The sequence below is a fragment of the Malaya genurostris genome, chromosome 2 (assembly GCF_030247185.1).
Source record: "Malaya genurostris strain Urasoe2022 chromosome 2, Malgen_1.1, whole genome shotgun sequence".
NCBI classification, from domain to species: domain Eukaryota; kingdom Metazoa; phylum Arthropoda; class Insecta; order Diptera; family Culicidae; genus Malaya; species Malaya genurostris.
In genome coordinates this window covers 271,465,896-271,487,941 of record NC_080571.1, presented here as the reverse complement: position 1 = coordinate 271,487,941, position 22,046 = coordinate 271,465,896, and the positions used below count along the sequence as shown (strand labels likewise).

Here is a 22,046-nt window from a genome sequence, read left to right as displayed (position 1 = left end):
TAAAATCCTATAAAACCTCTTACTTTTTAGTCAGATCCGACTTCTGGTTTAGAAAATGCAGGGTGATTAGTATAAAAATGTCCATTTCACATAAATTAATCAGGTTTATCGGGTTTGCAGATTTGGATAGTCGATTACCAAATAAATTTATTTCAGTTTGAGCGGTATTCGTTTTTGGATTCGGAATGTACCCCCAAATTTTAATTCCCACTACAATTTTTCAAAGATGTCTACACACTCCTCAGGTGAATTTAACTGATTTCGGCTAAACCGATTTTAGAATTCCGGTTCCAGTATCGAATCGATTCTCAAAGCTTAATCATTTTCTCAAAAAAGACCAAATCGAACTTCAAAAACAAATATTACAGGACTTAAGGTCCCATACAAAATCGGTGAATTTTATCCGATTCTGGAATTACAGATGATGAGTTTATAAATTTCATGTAAATTGTTTGGCGTAATAATTTATGGCCATTCGAATCATTTTGGGCTATGCTTCCTGAATACCAGCTCTGGAAGTACCATAAATAATGACGAAAAACTCTAAAGTGGAACTTACTTCGACATCTAATGGAATGTTCAATCGATTGTCACACGTTAAGATTGAAATTCGATACGATTTGCAGATTCGAATTTACAGGGTAATGAGTGATTAAAATCTCATTTTGCCGTTTAAAACGACGATAATTAAAATAATGTCATGAGAACTAAAACACCTAAGAATATCCATGCAAAAACACATGCGTATTGATAAAAAAAGGTATCATCTCACTGCTAGGTGGATTAATCACGTTTTTTACTATGTATTCAATATACCGATATATGTTATCTCTGTTATTAACTTTGTAATATCAACGATATTGCGCAATATTTGATTTTTATCATTCAATTTATAATCCTAAAAGACAATCAAGGAAGAAGAAAACATTCCAAATAACATTTGTCTCCGAAGCTAGACGGAAATTGATAGGTTCAATGAAGAGATAATTTAGTCAAATAGAGTAATCAGGAATGAAACATTTAAAATATCTGATAACTGACTCCTGCAATTGTCGCCTTTTACGACATGGAAGCCAGTGGATCTATCTTAGTTCATTTTTTTCCGCCGCATTCCACACGGCATCTAGGCTGGTGCTGTCCGGAAAGAGCTAATAGGTACTATCAATCTCATAGTGGACCCCAGCCCCTCAGTTTGTTTGGTCTAATTTTGTAAATAAACTGATTTTTTTTCTGCAAAATTCATCAAGCAGTAAAGGAGAAAACTGTTTCTGCGTTTTTCAACTATGGCTGGTTTTCTAAGATTACAAGTAGAACCATGAAGACGAACACAGTTGAATTCTGGAAAAATGCTTTTTAAAACAATCGTTAAATTTCTTACACACATTGAAATCTCTACTTGGATGTCTGTTCTCTGTGAGAAAGGGTTGTGAAATTCAATTCAATCCACTAAAGTTCGATTAGGCTTTTCTTTGCAATTACAGTACACAAGCTTTCAAAAATCATTGTCACTAGGGAAAAAGTTTGAGTTTGAGAACTTTTAACATCTTGTTCAAAATTGTTGAAAAAATCGCTTCGTTCCCTCTTAGAAAAAAACGTTCAACGGTGGTCCTTCATTGGTCCAATACGTTGGATCATTGGTCCAATTAAAGTCGAATCAATCGTTCAACGGGAGGCCAACACGGGACCTTCGTTTGCCGATTTTGGAACAGACCGTTGAACCGAATGCCATTTTTTTCGTTCAACAAACCCGGCAGACAGAGGTCCATTGTTGAGCCATTTTTTACATGAGGAGTTGGAGCCCTGTTAAACTAGTTCTACTGGAGAATTTCTGAAGTTTCGTATACTCCCAAACAAGGTTCCTGAATTATGTTTGGTTCCGACCTCTGGTTCCGGAACTACAGGATGATATGTGAAACGAAATTAAAACTGTGTAACTCATTTTTCTCGTAGATGGCTGAACCGATCTAAGATTCAAATGAAAAGTTTAAAGATTCTATAAAACATCTTATTTTTCAGTCAGATCCTACTTCCGGTTTCGGAGATACAGGGTGATTAGTATAAAAATGTCTATTTCAAATAAATTAATCAGGTTTATCGGGTTAGCAGTTTTGAATAGTCGATAACCAAATAAACTTATTTCATTTTTGGTGGTAATGAGTTTTCGATTCGGATTTAATTCGCACTACGACTTCTCAAAGATGTCTACACTGATTTTCAAACATTTTGAAACAAATGTAAACTATACAGCTACTCAGGTGAATTTGTCTGACTTCGGGTACACCGAATTTCGAATTCCGGTTCCAGTGTCGTATCGTTTCTCAAAGCTCAATCGTTTTCTCAAAAAGAGCCAAATCGAATTACAGAAACAAAAGTTCAAATTTAAATAAATCCAATTTTATCCAATTCTGACTTCCGATTCTGGAATTGTAGGATGATGAATTTTTAAAATTCAAAGCGATATAGATGATGACAATTCGAAAAGCTTTAAAGTTGGACTCAAAACTATTGCAATTTATTCGTCATATGGCCAAACGGATCGGTTCGGGTTATGCTGGTTCCTGAATACCGGCTCTAGAAGTACCTTAAATTACCCTAAACTCGAAAGTGGAAATTACTTCGACATATCATGGAATGTTTAATCGATTATCACACTTCTAGATTCAAATTCGATCCGATTTGCAGTTTCGACATTACAGAGTAATGAGTGATTAAAATCTCTAATTGCCACTTAAAACGACGGACATTAGAATAATGTCATGAAAACTGAAACACCGAAGAATATTCATGCAAAAAACACATGCGGATTGATAAAAAAAGGTATCATCTCACTGCTAGGTGGATTAAGCACGTGTTTTGTACTAACACCACATACCTGAACAATACTTCTACTTCACGTAGAATAACAACAAATTTTCTTTCTATGTAAAGGTAACACTTAATTTTCACACTATTTTTGCAAGAGAAAAACAACAAACCGTTCCAGCAAATTGAACGAATATTTCCCCAATAAAGGCAGCATTGGAGGAGAAGACAAACAAAAACCAAACCTAAGCGTATGCTTGAAGGGGAACAGCTAGAAGCGAGAGCTGAAAAAGAAGGCGGGAGGGTAATATCAGAGACATAACTGGATGACGTGAATACGAATAAAACTTATAAGCTTTATCCATACTTTCAAATATCGATAATCGCACGTACTAGTTGACTGTTTGTATGAGTTTTGCTTCACTTGTATGATATTCAAATGTATAATGTTATTTTTATAATAAAAGTCTTTTTTTTTAAAAGCGCCAAGCGACTAGAAGTTTATTTAAATAGTCCTTATAATTACCTAGAATATTTCAGGAAATTCCAAAAAAATCCAAACATATGATGGAAATGGTTTTTTTTATCGTAAAAAATGCATATGCAGAATTTGAACCAAATAAAAAACTACTAGGAAAAATCGACCTTTGATTTCGTATAGAATTGCTCAAATACGACGAATTACTGCTTCAGTTACATCCACTGCCAAACAACAACTGGGAAACATTGACAATTTCGCTTTGCTAACGCACGAAGCCTCTCCGCACCTGAAAAATCTTACAACACACTTCTTTTCGGTCAGATATTCATTTGATGATATCCATTAATTAATAACATAAGTCAGAACAGCTCATCAAACAATAAACGAAGTTGTTCTGGAAAAATAGCAGCTCTAGTGTTCAGAACAAAATTTTAAATCCCCACTAAATGTGCATTCAAGCGTTGAACCGACGTTGTAATCAACGTAATCAAGTCACGTAGAGTGAAACAATAAATATCTATCTTCTTGTTGTTTCGAAGATTGTCTTTTAATTTCTCGCTTAAAATTCACTCGCGAGACCTGAATACAGAACGATAACGTGTAATGAAATGCAACTTCAATTTCCATATCCCGCAGTTTGCGTTCGGTTGGATTTCGCTTTGAACAACGATTTCCATCCAGCCCGCAGAAACTGGTACATATTGTGAAATCCTAAACAAGCCCTGGAAACCGATGATAGATCCCAGAAGAACAAAACCGGTCGGTGGAGCATGGGAGGAGCTGGGGGACCTCGGGAAGCTTGGCAAACACCGCAGACAAATAAAAAGAAAAACCGCCGCACCGCACCACACCGGTGGTTAGAAGAGAAAAGTAAAGCCTCCAGGTCCTTAAGACGTGCAATAAAACGGAACATAATCCAGCGGAACTTGGAATGTGGTGGGCTGTGCGATATTATGGTGGCACGGTTTATGCCTTGTACTCGATGCCGTTGAAGCATTTTTAAACGGATTTACCGCGTCGGATGGTTATTGCTTCACACGGTGAGTGAAAGTTTTACACGCGCTTGTGACTTCCTAACCGGCATGCGAAATCGGTATGGAATGAATTCTTTTTTTTTTGTTTCTTTTCTAGCACCTGAATCTTTACTGCACTGTGATACAATTGTGACATTTTGTTTTTCATTTGATTGTACATGTTTATTTGAAGCGATTTAATCGCGATTACCAATCCGTGTGTGGTTCGAAATTTGACGAAAAAAACTGCTGGCACGTGCTTTGTTGGTCGGAAAGTTAAATCAGAAGAGTGATGTCAAGGACGACTCAACGTTTATTACTCAGCAGAAAAATTTTCCACGGATCGTAGAGCTTGGTAAATCCGTTAATCACAAAAACGAATGCAGGTTGAAATTGAAAACCTGTCATTAATAGGACGTTAAAATGAATAATATTTTTCAAGCTACCCACCAATAAGTGATCGTCACCAATGAATGGCACCAGGAAAAAATTCAATTAAAATTACTTGATGACCGTTTTTAATATATGACAAAAAGTGCTATATTTGATATTGGTATAACGCAGGCGTATTTATCGCATTTCCCTCAGCAGTTTCGCTACTTCCACTCGGTCGGTATTTTATTATATTAAATCCGGTTTCATTATTCATAAAAGGATAAAGTAATGGCGTTCTTACTGCTGTTATTGTTAATAAATCATAAACCACTCTTGCGCGAAAATTCGTCGTCCAGAACGCGGAAAAAAGTGTACAAACAAGCCTAGGCGATTAAGCCGTTTCATTTATTTCTGACGCAACAGGATAATGAAGTTGTTTGGCGAATTTTTGTCTGACGACGCACAAATTGTGGTGGTTTCTTTTTTAATTAACGTTCGGCAGTCACTCGGTATTTTTTTGCTGAACATTGGATAAAAAACGCCGGAAAGAAAAATTCATCACCTAAAATAGCGCAAAATCACCCTATTATTGTACTGCCAAAACCTCCTCCGAACAGAAGCTGACAAGTAATAATCCCGACTCCCATCCCATGCGCCGACCTATCGGAGTATCGGAAGGATTCCAAAAGTGCAATCAAAATCGATTTTATTGGTGGAACGTGTTGCTGCTTGTCGTTTTACCATAAATGCGACAACACACCGCAAAAACGACAGGACATCACTCCGGTAGAAAGGGAGTCTGTCAGTTGGCCGATTAAAGGACTATTCACACATATCCGGTCCGGTTCAGTGCCGGCACGACACCGTGCACGGATACTGATATTATTTCATTCGTTTTCTATGTGCGCATTCACACCTATCCGGTACCGTGCCGTTTCAGTGCAGCTCGTCGTCAGTGTAGCGTCCGTCCGGCAAACTCAAATTCGTCGTCACCGATATTTTTTATTTTCGCTGAAGTCGATATGTCATTGCATTGGCTGTGCCGGAACGGAAACAGCACGGAAACGGAACGGAAGGGTTCCGATAAAAAAAAAGAACACTGACGGCGCACTGAAGGCACCTTCACTGAACCGTCACGGAACTGAAATGTGTGAATAGTCCTTAATAGAACGGGAGGTGCCTGCGCTAAGTGGTATCGCTATAATGCCCTTTCGATGTTCAACCCTTGTATAAACAATCGGTGGGTGACGTTGACGAAAGATAAGAGGGAATGGAATGGTGCAATAATGTCCCGCCAAAAAAAGCATTCACTAGCGGATTTAATATTAACCTTTTATGAGTGGCCATAAATTTAATGCTGGTTAGGACGGAAAGCAAAGACAGTCTTCTCTCGTCATCAAAATGTTTATTAAGTACGACCAACCATTCGCCAAAGCGCCTGAACTCATTTCGGAGATACTAACCATGACCGAAATGTGCTTTATTTTAATGCAGTCCCGAAACCACCAGAGCATAAAACCGTGGTGTGATCCGAAAAATTGTAACACACCGGGGATTTTTTTTCTTTTTCATTTCACGAATCAAATCTAATGACTGTGCGATAGTTTGCGCTCACTTCGGTTCAGCAGAAGCTGAACTGACATTCAATCAATCCTTAATGCCCCATCTGGAAGTGATATGTTTCCCCAATCCAGGTACGTTCGATTCGTCTCGGTAGTATCGGGTCGGGCCGACCGTCATCAGCCAGGTTAAAACCGAAACCATGAAGTACAGACACGTGACAAGAATTCATGGCACGAATTCAGGATGGCAGCTCGGTGTCTGGACTACCTATAGCCGGCACACAACGAGTTGAGGCTCGGATGACCTGAAGTAGGATAGGAAAGTATTTGTGAGTGAGGGGTTTAATCAAAACAGTTATTACTGTTGTTTGCAGTTATCCTTTTTTGAGAGGTGTTTAGTATTGATTATGATATAAGCCGTAACGAACCGATAATCCCGGGAAATTTGAGTTCTTTGTTTGAAACATCTTATTGGGTTATTCTAGTAAAGAGCTTACCGGGAGCTTTCTGAGGTCTTATTCCTATCAATTGAATTGACCGTCCAGTGTGGATGAATCGTAATCAGAAACATGAGTTCGCGCTAATTCAAATGGATTTTCTTTTGCACCGGATCACTCAAAAAAGTCCTTAAGGGAACATATTTGGTAAAACCGTATGTTTTGTCTGGGATCATTCAAAATGTTATAAAAACTTTGCTTATGATAGAAAGATCTTTGGAATTTAGGGGTTACTCCCTATTTGTACCTAGGCCACATAACCGTATTTACTCTTCTTCATGTTTCGACTGAGACTCGTCACTGCATAACAGTTTATGCTGAATGGTTATACCACCAGGCCAATGTTTTTATTGCCCAGCACACTTTCCTACACCAGAAAGCTCTTCGAAGAGCCCTTTGGTAATGGACGCAACCAAACTCAGTTCATAAACACTGGAAAACCTGTTTTAATCCACTGAAAAAAGCTGAGCAAAGTAAGTGAGACCCATTTGGGAAAATATAAACACTACACGGAACGACCGAAATTAGCTCTGCGCCTAATTCGTATTACTGTTTTTGAATTAGTTCTTTTAACAACAAAATTTCCAAAATAACTATGAAATTAGTTAAAATTAAAAAAAAAACATACTTTGCTGAAAAAAGCTCTTATTTTTACTGAACGCCAGTAATATTTCAATCCAACATAAAATTCTCATTGACAACTAATTTTGTGAATAAAATCAGAAAATTTTGTTCTATCAATCTGTCTCCATCACTGCTAAAAGACAGCACAAAGAAAACAAAAATGAAATTGGGTTTATTAACAAGTTTATTAGCAAAAAACTCTTGAGAAGTGTCAAAGCAAAACAATCCATTAAAAAGCTAAAAAGGACAGTCTTGTTGAAACTGCTTGCAAATTGTTTTGATGTTTTTCGCAGGTGTTACGATATATCCATATATAAATTTCTAAACCGATATGTAAAAAAGATGTAATCTCTTAGTGGAAAGTGTATTTATTCAGAATTTGAGCGCATTTGAAGCCATAGTGTGTAATAATGTTTTTACGCGGAACAGTGAAGTGAGTTTCGAATGTTGCACTCTAATTGTATATGTCAAATGATGTTTTTTGTATCTTCCAACCTTCTGGGCTACGCCGTCCGGTGTACTACTTCTACTCGGTTTTTGTTTCACTTATGTCTTTTTCTCCAATACAACATCGTATTTATACCTGCCAATATAGAAAAGATAACCGCTACTGAAATTTTTTTCGGTAGAAGTGTGCCATGTAGTGACTAGTAGTCATTACGATGTAAACGTTTTTTCGGTGACAGAGCGCCATATAGCTGCAAATTTCAGAAGCCAATTCAACCATTTATGTTGATTGAAAACAACGTTTTATTTCTCTAACTGAACTAACAACATAGTTGAATGGAAATGAAGTGTGCCTTAGCTAACAAATGACAGCACGTTTAATTGGCGAATTCAACTAAAATATATTTTATTATTATTAAGGGAATTAGAAGTAAAAAATCTAAATTAGCAAAAGTAAGATTTTTTTAGTTGTCTCGAAAAATAACTAACTAAAATCAGAAAATCAACTAATTAAAATTAAATTTTCTTGGAAACGGTTTTCTCGAAAGCAGGTGTTGAAAGTCCGTGTCCATGATGTACGAATCCGGCGGGAGTAGAAACCAATCAAACAAAAAAGGAATCATATAATCCATCCATTTGTTCTTAAGTGATACCCGTTGGTTTAGTACAAATGAATTACATAGACTCACAAATATATAACCATTAGATATACCATATTGTCACATAAGCAAATTCCGACAAAGATCGATGCAATCTTCAATTCAACCGATTCGCTCTTTGTATTTGTTAGTAAGTTAGTATATAAGTTCCTTTTTACCATATACAAGTAGGTTTACAATTTTCCCTTCACAAAAATCACAGAATTGCGGAAGCAAATGATGTCTTCATGGTAATAACCAAATCATGTATATGATAGGGCTGAAAAGTCACCACTTGTGGCTGAACACCCAATTTAAATCTTAATAATTCAAATTTAATTCATATCTCAACAAATATTTATTAAAAAAAATATTAAGGAGTGTATCGAAAATAGGCTATCCACAAATTTGTCTTTCATATTGTGATAAAAAGCGATATTTTATTAAAACTTAAATTTGATCCTTTATTGAACGAGGTTAAAATTGAGCAAAAGGAAAACCGGATGAAATTTAATTTATTCCTCAACGATATTTCGAACTTTTGACCCTTTTCACGATTGCCCAGGAACTTTCGATGCTTCGAAGCTGAGGGCAATTTGGTGGATTGATATTTTTCTCAACAAAATTTATACCCTTTTCAGCAAGCCAATTGAGAGTGATTTTGGCATAGTAAGCCTACGCTAAATCCGGCCAAAACAGTGGAGGTGTACTATGCTTCTTATATAAAGGCAGAAATTTCTTCTGGAGACACTCATATCGATAGATTCAGCACTCATATCGATAGATATCGCTCACATCCTCCGCAACGACGAAAGTAAAGTATTGTGGACCCGGAAGGGTTTTTGAGTCCTCCTTTACATAAGTCTCATCGTCCATCAAAACGCATGCATCCGGACACTGCAAAAGCCGCGAATACAATTTCCGGACCCTTGTTGCTGTACGCTTTTTCTGTTCTACACTTTGTTTCGAGATTTTCTACTTCTTGTAGGTCTTCAGGTGATTTCGCCTCTTGATACGATGGATTATTCCGACCCACGTTTCTGTTTTTTTTTTGGCCAAATCACGTATTGACATTGATTTGTTCTTCATGATTAGAGATACCAGTTTCTGGTCAAGTTTCGGGTTGGAAGACCGGGTTTTCTCCCTCTTCCTGGTAGCTCATCCAAAGAATAGTGTTTCCCAAACTTATTAATGATGGTTGATGGCATGATGAATTCCAAACCGCTTCGCCAGTTTTCGCATAGTAATACCATTCTCACTTAGCCATGTGTCCAAAACCTTAATTTCCACTTCCTTTTCAATACGCGACATTTTGAAAACGCAGAATTTCAACCGCACAAACAAGTAAACAAACGAAAGCTGACAACCAAACGCACAGCATGCTGTGATCTGAGCATAAAAAACCATCACAAATACATGCGTACAATACAAATATATGTGGATAGCTTATTATCGATATACTTCTTACTACTCGTTTCTTGAAATATCATATTAATATTTCGGTATTCATTTGTTGACATACTCAAAACACTCATAGCCACATACAAATTTTCTTCAATTTCATTTGAATCCGATTTTCGGTTCCGGAATTACAAGGAAATATGTGCAATTTATGAAAAAACGCGCATTCAATTTTCTCAGAAATATCGATTTTCACAAACTAAGATGCAAATTAACGGTCAGCCGGCTGCTCGGCCTTCCATGGGAGTTGACCATCAATGTCAACTTCCCTCTCTGAGCAGCCTAGATAACCGTGTAGTGTCGGTAGCGGTTTCCCAACTGGCTAAGAATAACGCTACGGTCCACCTGTACCGGTGATATAAGTCCACCAAACAGGTAAGCCGTGTGGCATCCGGCGGAATTATTTTTTTTACCAAGAATTGATCCACTGGTTTCCTGTTCCATGTCGTAAAAGGCCACAAAAATAGGAACTCCTAAGTCAAGGTGTATTTCCGTGCCGATGACTGAATGGCTACAGGAGGTTAAACATTGCAGTCGTGAACGGAATATCTTGGGATTTTCCCTTACTGTGTTAAGCGAAGCTCTGGCACAGTGGACGACTTCTTTCTTCGCAACTGGTGGGATTTAAATGATTAAAACATTTAAAAAAATCCTTACATGGTTCGCTATAGGCGATTATAAGCCAATATATTTGGTTTCTTCTAGTTGTTGTACGATAAGTGCTGGAGGTGGAGTGTTCGTTACTCTGATTGATAATGGTTAGAGTGGCACAAATCAATCTTCAGCATAAACGTACAGCAACTATGAATCTATCCAGACTTCTGCAAGAAGGTAAAGCTTCTATAGCTTTGGTTCAAGAACCATATTTCCAAAAGGGAAACTTCTACGTTGGAAAATTGTTAAACCCAGTCTTTCTTGCCTTCAACAAGACCGGTATGACTAATCCACGTGAAATGCCTCGAGCATGCATACTTGCAAATAGTGCTCTCGATGTTTCTCTCATATCGGAGCTCACAACTCGGGATATTTGTGCTGTCACAGTTGGTATGACTACTGATGGCATAGACAGGAAATATGTCTATTGTTCGGCATATTTGCCGCATAACCAACCTTCGCCAAGCGATGACTTCAAAAAGGTTGTATCATACTGCTGCAATAGTGATTTATCGCTTGTAATCGGCAGTGACATAAATGCTCACCATATCAGTTGGGGCAGCACAGATATAAATTCGAGAGGCTCTGATATGATGGAATTTGTGAGCAGTACAAACCTGCACATAGTCAATGCAGGAAACCGTCCAACTTTTGCGAGAGCTGGAAGAGAGGAGGTTTTGGACGTAACTCTCTGCTCTCATAGAATTGCGCATGAGTTGGTGAATTGGCTCGTCTCCGATGAGCTCGAACCTTCGTTGTCTGATCATAAGTACATCTTCTTTGATCATTCAAATGTTAAATTTGATATTATCACATATCGTAATCCCAAATCTACAAACTGGGACCTCTATGAAGAGGGCTTGGCGACTAGATTTTACGGGTACCAACCAACAATTGAAACCCCAATTGATTTGGAAAATGTTGTCGACGAGACAAATTCACTCATAGTTGCAGCATATGAAGAGGCTTGTCCACTTCGGATTGTGCGAGCTACTAGAGGAACTCCTTGGTGGAATGCTGAACTTGCTAGACTAAGGAAACTATGCAGAAGAGCTTGGAACCACCGACGCAGAGATGGGTCGGAGGCATTCGTGTCGGCTCGAAGGGCTTACAAAAATGCTCTTCGATCGTCTGAGCGAAGTGGTTGGAAAAGCCTCTGCACAAATGTCTCTAGTCTCAACGAGGCAAGCAGATTAAATAAGTTACTTTCGAAGTCTAAGGACTTTAATGTCAGTTTCTTAAGAACTTCAGATGGTGAACACTTGTCTGATGAAGGTGATGTACTTCACTATCTTTTTAACACTCACTTTCCAGGATGTATGGATCCATCACCGACAGCTCTTCCCGAGACTTTTTCAGGTAGTTACGATTCTTGGGCCCTTGCTCGAAGCGTTGTGACGATTGAATCGGTCAAATGGGCAGTTGAGAGTTTTGCTCCGTACAAGTCTCCTGGAAAGGATGGAGTTTTCTCAGTGTTACTGCAGAAAGGGTATGAACATTTCAAACATGTTTTGAAGAAAATACTTACTTTTAGTCTTGCGACAGGATATATTCCAAGAGCCTGGCAGGAAATAATTGTCAAATTTTTTCCCAAAGGCGGTCGCGACACTTATGAGGAAGCGAAGAGTTTCAGCCCTATCAGTCTAAGCTCATTTCTTCTTAAAACAGTGGAACGCATAGTAGATCACTATATCAGGAATGTTAGTTTGGGCGTGCATCCGTTACATGGAATGCAACATGCTTACCAGCGTGGAAAGTCCACTACAACCCTGTTACATGATGTTGTGTACAACATTGAAAAAGCTTGCTCACAAAAGCAATCTTGCTTGGGAGTTTTCCTAGATATTGAAGGTGCCTTTGATAACGTGTCTTTCAATTCAATTCTGGAAGCAGCCCGTGGTCATTGCATACCTTCTAGTATCACAAATTGGATACACGCAATGCTTAGCAATCGACTTCTTTGTTCATCGCTTCGGCAAGCAGAGATTAGAAAGCTGAGTGTCCGTGGGTGTCCTCAAGGTGGTGTACTATCCCCACGTTTATGGAACCTAGTCGCTGATGGTTTGTTAAGGAAACTTAATAACCTTGGATTTCCGACTTATGGTTTTGCCGACGATTATCATATATTGATGACCGGTATAAGCATTAACACTCTCTTTGATTTAATGCAGCAAGCCCTGCGATCTGTTGAACAATGGTGTTGTCAGGTTGGATTATCTGTAAATCCGGGCAAAACATCAATGGTGCTTTTCACTCATCGTAGGATAATCACAGGAGCTCGTCCGTTGCAGTTCTTTGGTTCAGAGGTCACTGTGGTCGAACAAGTTAAATACGTCGGGGTTATTCTTGACTCAAAACTGAATTGGTCTGCTCACATTGACTTCAGAATTAAAAGAGCTTGCATGGCTTTCGGCCAATGTAGACGAGCTTTTGGAAAATCATGGGGACTCAAACCCAGATATATTCATTGGATCTACACAACTATTGTTAGACCAATTTTGGCATATGGATGTCTTGCATGGTGGCAGAAAGGAGAAGTCGCGACAGTTCAGTCAAAGCTAAATCATCTCCAAAGGATGGTCCTAATGGCGATGACAGGAGCATTCACGACAACTCCTACTGCTGCACTAGAGGCGCTACTGTGTATTAAACCACTACATGTGTTCCTAAAACAAGAAACATTATCTTGTGCATACCGTCTTAGGGTTACAGGGCTTTGGAACAGTAACCCATTAGATTATGCTACCAGCCACGCTCGCTTGTGGTCTTAAATGGTTACGTGGGATGAGTATTTACTCGCTCCTAGTGACCTAACTCTCACATGCAGTTTTCCTTTTAAAACATTCAATGTGAGCTATCCTCTTCGTTAGGAATGGTTGTCTGGTTGTCTGGAACGACAACTTGATGAACACATAGTTTGTTATACGGACGGTTCTCTGTTGAATGGTCGTGCTGGTGCTGGTGTCTACTGTCGTGAAATGAGGCTGGAGCAGTCTCATTCACTTGGTAGATACTGTACCGTGTTCCAAGCAGAAATCTACGCGATTCTGTGTGGAGTACAATCGGCACTTCAGCAGAGGATCTGTGGTAAGCGAATTTATTTTTGTTCCGACAGTCAGGCAGCCTTAAAAGTACTCAGTTCGAATGACTCACGGTCGAATCTAGTGATCGCATGTCGAACACAAATTGAAGACCTCAGCATTTCAAATGCTGTTTACTTCTTATGGGTACCCGGCCATTCTGGTATTACTGGAAATGAATGGGCTGATGAGTTGGCTAGAGCTGGTGCAACGAATGATTTCGTTGGTCCTGAACTAGCTTTACCACTTTCAACTAGTTGGATAAAGCACAAGATTCGTTCTTGGGCTGCATCCGAACATGCCAGCTACTGGCGCAGCTTGCAAACTTGCGCTCAGACAAAAGCATTTCTACCAGATTTAAATCTGAAAATGTAAAAGTGTCTACTGCATTTTTCCAAGCATCATTGCAGTATTCTGGTCAGAGCTCTGACTGGACATTGCAAACTCAATTATCACATGGCTACTATTCAACGTGCTGAGTATTATTCGTGTGATTTGTGTGAATGCGATTATGGTACTTCATATCATCTGATATGTAACTGTCCCGCATTGATCCGGGTTTTTGGTTCTCCATACATGGTTGAGTCTGTGTATGCGGAGCTAAAATTGAAGGATATTCTCTCGTTTCTCACCCAATGTGGTAAGGAGCTATAGTCAGAAGGGTTCATCGTTCTTCCTGGAGTGAATGAATCCCTTCTGTATTCACCTTAAATAGGGTTTAGCAGATTGTTTGGCATCCTTTAGGGGGTACCGAATTTACTTCTGCTCGTACATACTGCGAATCGTTCTGCATTCTTCCGGGAGTGCAGAATGGTGTCGTTTTTGTAAGATCTCTAAATCCTCTCGGGGGTTGGAGGTTTTATTAACAGCAGACTGTTCGGGACCTCGTAGAGGTTCAGAATTTACTTCTGCTTTTATGTGTTTTTGTGTCGTCAATTTTTCCCATCCTCCTAGTCCAACCCTTTCAATCCTTCCCTCTTATATATCGGGAAAATGATGCTTAAAACAAATCGATGGCAAGGCACAAATCTCCAAATATCAAGGGGAACGTGCCATTTTAGCCAATTTGCTCTGATTCCTGATACTACTCGTTTCTTGAAATATCATATTAATATTTCGGTATTCATTTGTTGACATACTCAAAACACTCATAGCCACATACAAATTTTCTTGAATTTCATTTGGATCCGATTTTCGGTTCCGGAATTACAAGGAAATATGTGCAATTTATGAAAAAAAAAAACGCGCATTCAATTTTCTCAGAAATATCGATTTTCACAAACTAAGATGCAAATTAAAGGTCTCTAAATTCTTTAAAAAGTCCTCGAAAAGTTGATCCAAATCCGACCTCCGGTTCCGGTAATACAGTGCGATTAGTGGAAATACTCAATTTCATGAGTATTTTATCACAAGCAATGACGAAACGAGGTGCACATTTTTATAAAACTTACTGCTAAATTCTTGTAAGTTAGTGAATATATTTACGCTTCCGAAAGCACCGATAATAGTGAAGAAAATCTCAAAAAAAAACGGAACTTATTTCGATTTTCACGAATCATGATTCAAATTGATCCTGGTCATCCTGGTCCGACTTCCGGTTTCGAAATTATAGGGCCATGAGTATCAAATCATTTAAATTGTCATTCAAAATGACGATGCAAAATTGGTACGCGTCGGTACGTGCGGCTTTGCTCCGTTCACAGCGTGCTTTGTTCAATTTCGTATAGCGTGCAGGGTTGCCACAATAAAATCAATATTTTTCAGGAGAAAAAAATGTAAATTCATAAATCTGTTATTAAATTTGTATCTACTTGTTAGGGTTATAGCAAAATCATGATAACGATGTTTTTCTATAAAAGTACACTTATTGCCTTCTCTTATAAAAAGTTTATGCAATCACTTGAAATGCAATTCACTTGACTAGTGAAAATTGGCCCAGAGGGCTAAGTGTTCTATATCATTCGACACAGTTCATCGAGCTGAGCAATGTATGTGTGTGTGTGAAAGAGAAAGAGAGAGAGAGAGAGAGAAAGAGAGATAAAAAACGACTAGTTTAAAAAAAACATTTTTGCATATGTTGGCTTCGAAGTTATTAGGCTTTTCATCTGCCATAGACACCGTGAGCAATAGACACAAGAGGAGGTCTGCGGAAAGAAATTGATTGAAAATCTTTGTATCGAAGAATCTTGGACCGTTTAGACACTCGAGCTTATTATTTGAACTTTTATTTTAACTTAGACTAAGTTACTTAATACCGAATTTATTGGTAAGTGTGTTCCGAACGCTTAAACAAATTGGCAGATTTATGACAATTGGCATCGCTAAGTAGACGTAAAGTTTACATAACTTGAGTAACTTTTATAACAGCACTGAAGTGCTATACTACTATAATATGCTTTACTACTGTCTCTGACGTATGCAGAGTTCGATGAGTCGAAACTTGAGAAAGTTTTATTTCCAAAGTTTTGAATATGGAAAATTTACTCTCCAGTCTATTTTCGTTTACCGACTTTCATATAATCAGATATCTAAGCAAACGGAAAATCTACGGCATTCGCAAATGATTCCAAACGTTTAAGTGCAAAACCTAACTGGCATAATGGATCTACTAACGTGGTTTATGGGATTTCTCGGTATCGACATTCCCCTAACATTACAGCCCGAGTAATTGCGATGCAAGGTCGATAATTTCAAGAAGCATCCGACTTTACACCGTTACCGACATAACTGATAACCGCTGCGTTTAGGGCGGTGGTGTAAATTTCGTACCACTTATCAGATCCCATTACGTTCGACCGAAATCGTAATCGTCTTTTCACTGGGTGAGCAAACGACGAGCCCATCATTCGGGTAACGGAACCAAAACAAGCCGTCCTGATTGGGCTCAATTTATTGGTCTGCTTGCATCGGTAGACCAGGGTGAGTGAGAGGGGGCGAGATAAGTAAGGGCAGTGATAAAATGCTTTTTTTTCCTTTCTTTGCTTTCAACGACCAAAAATTGATACCTAAATTCGATGTGGTTGAAGATATGGCACGACGTAGGTTTTTCGGTTTCCATTTGCTTCTGGCATGGTCTTCAAGAAATGCTGGTTACTGTGAACGGAGGTGGCTTTGAATATTAGAATCGATTAGTGTAACACTAGGAATCTTTGCAGCTCATGGCTAGAACATGGCTTGCTACCTTACTGTAGGGCATTTACCGTTTAGATTGTTTTCTAATTAACAACGAAAAAATAATAACAAAATTTCAGATCGGTACACTTTCTTAACTCAACTCATTCTTAGCCAAAATAATTTTTGCATAACTAGTGCTACGATTCTTTTGACACTATGGAATCCTATAGTTATCGCTCACCCCAAATCACGGTAAAACCGAAGGAATATTTTGCTACTTCCTTCACTCCTCCCAAGACATAAACTTCCGGCTACCGCTAGTCCTGGCTCCGTCTGAAATCATTAAAATTCAATTACTGTGCCAATGGTTGGCTGTGGGAAGTAACATTTTAGTGGAAGATTTCAACTTACCGATAGAGAGATGACAGCGGGTTGCTACTTTATGGATGGAAAGCTGACACGGTTCGGGTGTAGTGAGGTTTGTCTTTCGCTTCTTGGCTGCATCATTTGCATAACCTAATGAAGCTTCCCGTTTTCGAGTGTTCGGTAAAGCTGGTCGAATTCCCATTGATCGCCACTAGTTGTGTGATGCTTGTCCATGTTGTGAAATGATCAGAAATTTAAATGATGAATAGCTAATGATTTACTAGTACTATGTCTTATCGAGGAACGTTTCACTGGAATAGGAAGTAAGTTTACGCAAGTGTGAATTTTTCGTTTTTGAATTTCTATTTAAAAAAATCTTGCTTTTAGAATATTATCCAACGACAACTGCAGATCAGCATGTATGTGTTTGTAAAAATATATGCTTCCAATTTCTCGGAGATTGCTGAACAGATTGTAACTAACTTAGATTACTTGCAATCCCATTTGAACAACAACAACAACAACAACAACAACAACAACAACATTTCCCGTTTATAAGAAAGGGGATAAATCCCTTATTTCAAACTATCGAGGAATTGCTGCATTATGTTCAGTTTCAAAACTATTTGAAATAATAATCCTGGACTTCATAACTCACAACTGCTCCAGTTACATATCTGATACTCAACACGGTTTCATGCCTAAACGGTCTACGTCTACAAATCTTGTTCTATATACATCATATATCATTCGATCTATGCAAGCGCAACATCAAGTTGATGCCATCTATACAGATTTCACTGCTGCATTCGACAAGATTAACCATGAAATAGCAATTGCAAAGCTCGACAGGCTTGGATTTAGCGGCCCTTTTCTCAATTTGATGGAATCATATCTGACTGGTCGTAGTATGACCGTGAAAATTGGTGACTGCATTACTACATCATTCATCGTGAGCTCTGGCGTTCCTCAGGGAAGCCATCTAGGACCATTCATATTTCTGCTATATCTAAATGATCTGAATTTCGCATTGCATTGTATGAAGCTATCATTCGCCGACGATTTCAAGCTGTTTCATCTCATCAAAGATCTGAAAGACTCAAATTTCTTGCAGTCACAGCTGGATGTATTTTCCAACTGGTGCAACGTCAACAGAATGGTCCTGAACGCCTCTAAATGTTCCGTTATCTCTTTCTCTCGTAAACGAACCACGATCACGTATGATTACACTATTTCGCAAGCTGTACTAAAACGGGAGACATCAATTAAGGATCTAGGTGTGTTATTGGATTCAAAACTTAGTTTCAAATGTCACATAGAATATACCCTCTCTAAGGCATTCAAGATGCTAGGTTTCATCTTTCGCATCTCAAAGAATTTCAATAACATATACTGCCTGAAATCGTTATATTGCGCTCTAGTTCGTTCTACACTGGAGTATGCTGTTGTTGTTTGGGCACCATATTACCAAACTGATAAGCTGCGCATTGAAACTGTTCAGCGCAAGTTCATTCGTTTTGCTTTGCGTCGCCTGCCCTGGAGAGATCCCTTGAATCTCCCAAGCTACGAAGATCGTTGTAGGCTCATACACCTCGATTTGCTATCTGTCCGCCGTGATACATTGAAAGCTGTTTTCGTCGCGGACCTCATCCAATCTCGAATTGATTGTGCAGATCTCCTACAACAGCTAAATTTTGACATTCATCGGCGTAATTTGCGGTTTAATCCCTTTCTCAGAATTCCTCGTGCTAGAACTAACTATGGCTTTAATGAACCGTTTTCGAGTATGTGTCGCGTATTCAATACTTGCTCTAATGAATTTGATTTAAATCTATCTCGTAACACCATTAAAACCCGTTATCTCCGATTTTTTCCCCGCTAGTTTTATTTAGATAATTAGACGATATCAATAGTTGTTAGCTAGCTTTGTAGTTTAAATAAGGGTAATTTAAGATTTCGTTATGTATCAGTTGGACAAATGTTATCTGTTGATACAAAGATGAGAAGGTTTTATGCCTGCTGGAGAAGGAGAACAAAGATCTCAGCTCCAGCGGGCTTTTCCCTTGCTCCTAAAAAATAAAATAAAAAAAAATAAAAACAACAACAACAACAACAACAACAACAACAACAACAACAACAACAACAACAACAACAACTACAACAACAACAACAACAACAACAACAACAACAACAACAACAACAACAACAACAACAACAACAACAACAACAACAACAACAACAACAACAACAACAACAACAACAACAACAACAACAACAACAACAACAACAACAACAACAACAACAACAACAACAACAACAACAACAACAACAACAACAACAACAACAACAACAACAACAACAACAACAACAACAACAACAACAACAACAACAACAACAACAACAACAACAACAACAACAACAACAACAACAACAACAACAACAACAACAACAACAACAACAACAACAACAACAACAACAACAACAACAACAACAACAACAACAACAACAACAACAACAACAACAACAACAACAACAACAACAACAACAACAACAACAACAACAACAACAACAACAACAACAACAACAACAACAACAACAACAACAACAACAACAACAACAACAACAACAACAACAACAACAACAACAACAACAACAACAACAACAACAACAACAACAACAACAACAACAACAACAACAACAACAACAACAACAACAACAACAACAACAACAACAACAACAACAACAACAACAACAACAACAACAACAACAACAACAACAACAACAACAACAACAACAACAACAACAACAACAACAACAACAACAACAACAACAACAACAACAACAACAACAACAACAACAACAACAACAACAACAACAACAACAACAACAACAACAACAACAACAACAACAACAACAACAACAACAACAACAACAACAACAACAACAACAACAACAACAACAACAACAACAACAACAACAACAACAACAACAACAACAACAACAACAACAACAACAACAACAACAACAACAACAACAACAACAACAACAACAACAACAACGACAAACCTGACTTCGCGTGTTGACTTATTTAAGCATAATACCTCATTTCGGTAAGCTAAACAAGTTGGATAGAGACACGAAAGCTGTACGTAATGACGGTGACAATGTTTGATTGAGTGTAACAGGGAGATAAAATCTATGCAGAGAAAGTTCGTGCTCCCATCTCACCCGACACAGTCGAAAATCGTTTACGGTCGAAAGAACAGAAACAAAGACAACACGCCAGTGAACGATAGAGTGTACGGAATGGGCAAATACGATTTAACAAAGCCTGAAACTTGGCCTGCAAGACCAAATTCAATTTGTATAGATTTCAAGCGTTGCAAAGTTAGACCAGCAGCAAATGAAATTGAAATCTTACTTAAAAAACGAATGCATCTAGATGCTAATAATGTAAGTGAGATTCAATTCAGCAAGGCGTCTTACTGTGTGTACATTAAGTTCAAACGTGAAAAAGATGCAATTGCATTTGCTTCGGTTAATAACGGGGTGCACAGTATTGATCATGACAATGTTAAATATAAAATCCCTGTGTACATGGTGGACAATGCCATAGAAGTACGCCTGCATGACCTTCCTCCGCAGGCAACCGATAAGTTCGTTCGGGAGAATATGTCGCAGTAGGAATCGTGCATCGAAAGGGAAGTATGGCGGAATTTTTTCCCCATCCGGAATGACGTGCTAGTTGTGCGTATGCAACTACGTAAGGCAATTCCATCTTACATCATTTGTGGTCAAGGTGGGACACATTAAAAATAATAGACTGTTATTTTTACAGAAATTTGTGTACAATCATCAAAACACGATAATTCTAAGGCGCTTGAAAATTTTGGGCGTACGAAAACATGTTTCACCATAAAAATGCAGTTCGTTGTCGATTTTTCATTTACAAAAACACAAAAGATTAATTCTACAATATGTAGCATTATCATTTTTCATGTGCAGATTTGATATTTTACAAGATCCATGTTTGTGTTGAGAGAAGTTGTATTGAAAATCAAATGTGAAACTTATTTATTAGAAATTATGTTTGTTATGTTTTTGTAAACGTCATTCCATTTCTTGTTTACATTACGTAGTAGATTGCATGAGTTTCACAATTGTTTTTTCGCTGATTTTATTACTGCCTTTTTTATGGGATCGACGCATGAGTTTTTGTATCAGTTGCACAATCGTTGTGAATAAATGTTCGTAATAACGGATGAACTTAAAAGTATGTTGCACAACACAGAAAAATGGCGCTTTTTCCATAACACGATAGTTACTAGAATAGTGATATAAACTAACTTGATAAATTGCACAATCAGTAGAAATATACAGGACAGCAACTTAACATGCTACTTGGGATATGTTCTTTATTATGTAAGTTGTTTGTTAGACTAATTTACACTCGTTCTTATTTGACCAGCTTTTAATCGAATCGCTTTTAACGACAAATGATTAGCGAAACTTTCACTTTTTACTTTCAATGTTCGACCGGGGTAAGAGTAAAAAACATATTCAATGTGAAATATTCAAACCATACTGTTGATAGAATTATTGAAACATTCATACTACAACCACTAATAACAACAGCATACTAATTATCTTGTGTTAAACAAGCTGAAAATTTCCATAAATTCAATCATGTATCGAATCAAAATGTTTCGCCAAATTTAAGATTAATATTCAGGCCACCATCACCCATAAATCCGTAACAAGGGATGCAGAAATCTTTCGCACTCGTTCCACTGATTTGCTACGATAAAAATATTGAATATTTACCTTGCAATCGTCGAACTGGGTGCAGCTCAGCAGCCGCGCAAACCATTCTCATTCGACCGACACCGACGTCTCTGAATGCCATTGAATATGCAGTTTGCAATTCCGTTG

General features: G+C 38.1%; 1 protein-coding gene across 1 annotated transcript; it reads left to right on the top strand.

Moving 5' to 3' along the window:
• Nucleotides 1-18,614: 18,614 nt before the first annotated feature.
• Nucleotides 18,615-19,653, top strand: LOC131430037 (ataxin-8-like; the record flags this gene model as incomplete). Its single annotated transcript, XM_058594650.1, has 2 exons — nucleotides 18,615-18,624; nucleotides 19,214-19,653. Coding segments are annotated over 2 exons (450 nt in total), but the record flags the coding sequence as incomplete, so codon positions are not given.
• Between the last annotated feature and the right edge of the window lie 2,393 nt (nucleotides 19,654-22,046).